General features: G+C 39.5%; 1 protein-coding gene across 1 annotated transcript; it reads right to left on the reverse strand.

Annotated features, from left to right (window-relative positions):
* Nucleotides 1-86: 86 nt before the first annotated feature.
* FKBP7 (FKBP prolyl isomerase 7) lies at nt 87-6,965 on the reverse strand (the record flags this gene model as incomplete). Its single annotated transcript, XM_081936523.1, has 4 exons — nt 87-641; nt 2,306-2,439; nt 5,491-5,642; nt 6,748-6,965. 4 exons carry the CDS (start codon nt 6,963-6,965, stop codon nt 480-482), a joined length of 666 nt encoding a protein of 221 aa, XP_081792649.1. The 3' UTR covers nt 87-479.
* Between the last annotated feature and the right edge of the window lie 5 nt (nt 6,966-6,970).

Raw genomic sequence — 6,970 nt, forward strand, 5'->3', positions numbered from 1 at the left:
TTGAGGGATGTTAACCCCAAATATTTACATCCTAGAAATTCTTGCATACTTCATGAGTCTTCTCTTTAATTGAGGAAGCATACCAATTATACCCTGTTTTCAGATTTTATTTTTGCTGCAGTTTATAGGACCATAATCGAAACCAATTTTGATCTCAATACAAAAATATAAAAATTACCACAGTGAATGTACATAAACTGGTAGGTAACACAAAAAATACTTCAACATGCGGCTACATTTCCCTGTGGATAAATTGCAGCGAAACTAATGGAGTCACTTCATTATACTTTTGTGCATGATGTATATTTGATTCACCAAATCCAAGCCACACCTTTACATCTACCAAGACTTGTTTTAGGAAGAGGAGTGAGTACAGCCAAGTCATCCAGTTATGATGGCTGTGGAACTCCATGGCCCATGAAAACTGCAAGATCACCAAAGTCCATAAAGCAACAAGTAGACATTTGAATAATACATTTTTATAGTTCATCATGCTGGTAGACATTGTATTCTTTGGCAGATATGAAGCCATCACCATCATGGTCATTCTTTTTAAATATATCTACCAAAATGTCATTTTGAACAGAAGAATCCCGCTTTTCGCCATCTCTTTCAAATTCTTTCTTCAAATAATGATTTATCTAAAGGAATTAAAAACAACAATAATTTCAACTGGCTCTTATATTTATAATTGCTTTTGTATTTCTATTTTTATTCAATTGTAAGCCACCCAAAGTTGCTTTAAATAGCAAGATGGTCAGCATATAAATAAGCCTCTTGTATATGAGCCCCATTATGCTGACAATCAAAATACTACATAAAAATCAAGTATTATAACATTCTAAAATATATGAAGTTTCCCTCTATGGCCACAAAACAGATTGTAACTTACAAAACAAAATTTTTACTTGCTGACTTCACACTTGCACCTTTAATCCTCTAGAAAATATTTTTAAGGAAACACAGCAGGGCTAGAACAAGAAGTTGATTCTGGTAGAATTTATTCTTCCAGAGGGATTCATTTTGCTGGCAGCCATCAGTACAAACCACCAGCAATTTACAATCAAGGAGGGTGATTTTTCCAAACTGCTTGTTTTGCATGAGGGATAAATCCAAGAAATGTCACTGTTAAAGAGGAAGCGAAACAGAATCTTCTACTAGGAAAGCAAAAAAAGTCTCAGGTAAACTAACTCATCTGAGAGAGGGATTCAATGGTCTGATTGCACTTTCTGGAAAAGTTGAACAAGACAGGGACAGAAAGAATTGCTTGTGTTCTACCATAAATGTGACTAGGTAGGTAGTCCTTGAATTATTACTGGAATTGGGACTGGGTAAGTCATTATGGTCATTGAGTTGAGACATTCATGTAACCAGGCCCGATTTTACAACAGTTTGCAGAGGTCATTAAGTGAATCACCAGTCATTAAGTGAATCCATGGTCATCAAGAAAAGGCCTCAGTTATAAGTGCGAACCCATTCTTCTGAATGGGTATATTTGACTGAAATCTGCAAAAAGTGTGGCAATCAGGAGATTGTGAGACTCTAACATGTAAAAGTTACCTGATATTTGTTCAATTGACTGCAAGAGAGAGGATGGCATGTTTTACTATATTCAGGAGTGATTTATGGATCATAAAGCATCTTTTCTGGCCATTGTTAATTTTGGATGGTCATTTGGTGACTAGTCATAAATCAGAGATTTACCTGTATATTTATTGTTCCTATGCTCACTACCTTCCCACATTGTCTTTCTGCTAGGAATAGATTGTCTCCTCATCTGAAAGGGACAATGTTGGCGAGCACAATTCCAAGAAACAAACAGCTTACTTCTCTGTTCCCCAAATAATGGCTAATGCCGGAGTGTATTGGAGATGAACCCGAGTCCCAGACAGGGGGTTTAAGACAGAGATGGACAATATATGACCCTTGATAAATTGTTGAACTCTGATTTGATCAACTCTAGTCATCATGACTAATAATGAAGGTTAGGAACTGGTATCCAGAGTAACAACTTGTCCACCCAGCATTAAAGCAACACTAAATTCAAGCAACCTTGGAGGATTGATTAGAATTAGCATTTTCTACTCTATTTATTAGAACAGACATCAAAAGTGAATAAACTAATTGAACTAGTGATCATCCAGGCATCCCTTTCTAAGAAAACAATGAAAAAAATAATTAAATTAGAAAAAGTGATTATAAAAAGAGAATGATTCATACATTCATTCCACAATACTTCATAAATTGATTCTGTAAAACAAATGAAATGCTTTAATGAAGTGATTTAGAATATTATTCTTCATACCTCTTCCTTGGAAAGCTTTTTGTCACTATCCAGGTCTATTTGAGAAAAGGTTTCAACACTCCGTGGCCCTTTACTTACTGCATACAGTTCAATTTCGAAGATCAGTGTTGCATTGGGTGGGATCTTTGCTGGTTCTAAGAATGTAACAGGAAAGTTATAGGAAATGCACATTCTGATCTCTGATCATTTTAACCACAGCCACCATTGCCACCATATGTCTACAGCTTTTTAGCAATATGATAAGGGAAGTGCGTTGTGGAACCATGTGGTTGGAGTCAATCCTCCATCATCAAAGACAATGTAAACGAACAGGGCCCAGTGTACTCTTTATCCTGAAGTTTCTTGGTGTGCCAATGGAAGATAATAAATGGCAGGATTGGATACTTGGTGGTGCTCTCACTGCTTTGACTATGACATGAGGTCTGTGTCTCCGCCAAATAGCACTGACAGATCAGAAACTAACTTCATCCTTCTGTTGCTATTAATATATGGACTTTTAGGAATATGGGAGAGAGGCTTCAGCAAGAAAACATTAACATTTCAAGAAACACAAAAGGACCTCAGAAAAGGAAGATGGACACCAAAATGGGATATGTAATATCTAGCAGGTTCTCATAAATAACACTGAAGACAGGTGCTATTATTGAAGGAGTGAGTTTCCAGAATTAGTCTGGAAAAGTAATTCACAAACCATGCACATGCAATTAGTCAGCAGAGAAAGGAGCTAGTCCTCTTCTTCTTAGGGGGAACTCATTCAAAGTGACTAAATTCAAAATGGCTTCCTTTTCTAGAACTAGGATACACGTTTGTTGAAGCAGGTGATGCTTATGCAACTGAGTAAGAGTTGGGTCACAGGGATTAGAGTTGACGTTCCTTAATCCAAGAATTTATTGTGGAGCCTCTATATCAGCGATGGCAAACCTTTTTTGGCTCACGTGCCATAAGTGAGGGGAGCGCAGGGGGGTCATGTGCAGGCATGCCGCACCCATAATGCAATGCGCGACCCCCCCTTTTTGCATGCTTTTTTCTCCCTCCCCAGGGTCCAGAGGCTTTATAGGAGCATGGGGAGGGCGAAAACAGCCTCCCCCACCCCCTCCAGAAGCCCTGAAGCCTCCGAAGCAGTCAAAACGACCCTCCAAACAAACCGGAAGTCAGGGACCTTCAAGAGGCTTCCCTGATGCCTTCGGAGCGCTCAAAACGACCCTCTGAGTGGAGCACTCAAAATCATCCTCCGATCAAACCGGAAATGACTTCCGGTTTGCTCAGAGGGTCGTTTTAAGAGCTCCGAAGGCTTCAGGGACCATCAAGAGGCTTCCCTGAAGCCTCTGGGGCAGTCAAAACGACGCTCCGAGCAAACCGGATGTCCGTTCCCGAATGTCCGGTTTGCCCGTAGGGCTGGTTTTTTGCTCTCCGGAGGCTTCAGGGAAGCTTATGAAGCCTCCGGAGGGGGCGGGGGAGGCTCTTTTTGCCCTCCCCAGGCTCCTATAAAGCCTCTGGAGCCTGGAGAGGGCGAAAAATGGCTTTAAAAAAGGGTGAACAGCTGGTCAGCACGCACATGCGCGCTGGCCAGCTAACAGGGCAGCGCCTCGTGTGCCCTGACAAATGGCTTCGGGTGCCACCTGTGGAACGCATACCATAGGTTCGCCATCACTGCTCTATATGTTGCTCTGAAAACTAAAAATGAAAATACGTTCTTCATCACAAACAATTTTGAAGTAAAAAGTCATATGAAGAATTCACTGTGAATAAACAGGCAGAGACTAACACAATTCACTATATGTATAAATGTAGATTGGCAAAAATGTCATGTGTATTTAGAAATAGCCACATCTTGTGACAATCTCACTAAAGACTGAATGCATAGATGCTTAAATTGTGAGTGCCATTTGGGTCTGTCATAGCTATACTGCTACCCATTGAGCACTGTACAAATCTAAACCTTACCCTCAATACATCAGGTTGGCCAATTATGAAAAAAGAACACCAACATTTACTAAAGCAACAAGTACGAACCTTTAGAGTGTTATGCATATGTGCTCTCCTATATACTAGTTGAGGGTAGGGAGGATAATTTCACAAAACTGGGGGACTTCAATGATCATTATCTTGTCGTTTTTAAACCATAAACAGCAGCCATATAAACTACTTATATTTCCCCTTTCCAATTGAAGATTTAGTAGCAAAGCCTAATAAAAGAATTCAGTCACTAGCAAGTCCAAGAGCAATACATACCACAGGAATACCCTGGAAAGAAGCAAAAAGCCACATGCATTCTTGACATTCTTAACTAGGTCATCTTTGCCCAGCATGCAGAAGGATGCTCTGATAGAGAACAAGCAGGTTGTAGGATAGGGAAAAATAGTTTCTTCATTTGCTGCCTGAAAAAAGATTCAGCATTAGTCTCCAACAGTGCTCATGTGATCTTATATAATATCTCTTGATGGATCATGATGAAGTGACATGGCTATGGAAATCAAGTTATTACTGGCTTTAAGAGAGTCCGAATCTCAGGGGCCTCCCCACTCTGGTTTCATTAAATTTAGAAGAAAATGTGCCCTAAGGACAAACATCTTCCTTTCTTTCTCCTTTTGCTGTATTTTAGGCTGCCAGGTCCTTTGGCTCATTCTGTGTAAATATATTGCATTCTGGGGCTTGTAAATTTTACATCTTGCAACCAATAACAATATTACTAAATAATATATATAACAACATTGTGTGTGTGTGTGTACATACATACATACATACATACATACATACATACATACATACATATTTGTAGATTTTCGGGGGTGTAGGTATGCTGGTCTTGTCTTTTTCCATGTAAGATTGAGATTGGCTTGACTTGGCTTTACACGGGAAAACCTTACACGGGAAAGGCCCGAATACAAGTTCAGTGTGTGTGTGTGTGTGTGTGTGTGTGTGTGTGTGTGTCTGTCTGTCTGTCTGTCTGTCTGTCAATGGAAAGAACCTGAGGAAGCAGCAATTCCTCAGTGCCACCATCACCCCATATTTGCTGATGGATAAGTAACATTTACAGAAAAAATTGCTGATGAAAAAAAGAAGAAAAGTCGTGTTACTGGTATGTAAAAGTGATATGCTCTGGCATCTCAATAATCCACTTTAGTATGGATGCCAAATTGTGCAATTAAAAAAAACAAAGATATTCATATTTAGTCCTATTTTACCATAGCCTTGTTCTCCATAGCCAAGTGAAGGAGGAATAATCACTTTTCGTTTCTCTCCAGGACACATATTCATCATTGCAATATCTAAGCCTTTAATGACTTGGCCAACACCAAGGACAAACCATTTTGGATGGCCATCATTTTGTGTGCGACTGCAAAGAAAAGAAACGGTATACTTTAAGGAATTAGCTCACCATATTAGCATAACACCAGCATTTATACTTTTTGTATGTAGCCCAAAGAATGCAAAAGGTTTTCCTGTTTCACTTATATACTCATAATTCTGTTAGTATTTACACTTAATGTAACCTTGGTCTGGCTATGACTACAGATAGGGCCTTAATTATTAAAACAAAACTTAAATCTCTGTTAATGGCAGAGATCCTTGGTACTACTGTGGTCACATGAAGAGTTGTCCAGACAATAAGATACCTTAGGAAGGGTCCACCAGGAGCTTCACCAGCCTGCTGAAAGTGCATCAAAAGCAGAAGACAGTTGTTAGGGAGCTATCTAGTATATTTCCTGTTTCCGCTTTTTGTAATCAAGGGCAAGCAGGGATGCTAGCTGAAAATCAAATTATTCCTGATCTAAAGATTGAACAATATAGTACTGAATCAATGTATTAAATAAAGAGAGTTGGCAGCAGGGACATTTGTACCTGAATACAATCTTTTGGTGTATATAGTATACAACTCAATCAAGTTTGAAGTGCTCCTTGGGCTTGTACATTTGTTTACAGATGTTTCTAATAGGTAATATAGCAATAGCACTTAAGACTTATATACTGCTTTACTGTGCTTTGAAGCCCTCTCTAAGCAGTTTACAGAGTCAGCATATTGCCCCCAACAATCTGGGTCCTAATTTTACCCACCTCAGAAGGATGGACAGCTGAGTCAACCTTGATAATGAATATAATTAATTCATAATTAATATAATTATATTTAGGGAAGATTGTTAGGCGATATAAAATATATGCATATAGAGCAATACAGATTTTTATCAAAGTATGCTGACAACATCTGCATCTTCTATTGATCAAGAAAGGATCTGTTACCATTTGAGGCTGCAGTACTTGGGGCATAAACCCTTGGAAAGCAGCTGAAGTAAATATTACTACAACTGCCTTCGAGTACATCTATACAGTTGAGTAATCAAACTGTGACACTGCCAGAAGATCAGCCAAAGCGGGCAGCATTTTATCTTAAGTGAACTGAGAAAGGTGAGAGTTCAAAAGCGAATGCACCGCCACAAACTTACCTGCAGTAAAACTTGGTCTTATTACTACCTAGGAAACCGTCGTAATGGGCATTGAGTAGATCACCCTTTTTGCTCTTGGGCTCGCAGACCTCGGGGACGTGCAAGATTTCTATCTGGACATCTTCTGCAGGGGGACCCACTGCCTTCTGTTCGTAGGACGGAAGGAGGAGGAGAGCAAACGCCAGCAGGAGAAAGCAGAGTCCCGCGCGGAAAGCCATAGTTG

This window comes from Natrix helvetica, assembly GCF_964273705.1.
Source record: "Natrix helvetica genome assembly, chromosome: 1".
Taxonomy (NCBI): Eukaryota; Metazoa; Chordata; class Lepidosauria; order Squamata; family Natricidae; genus Natrix; species Natrix helvetica.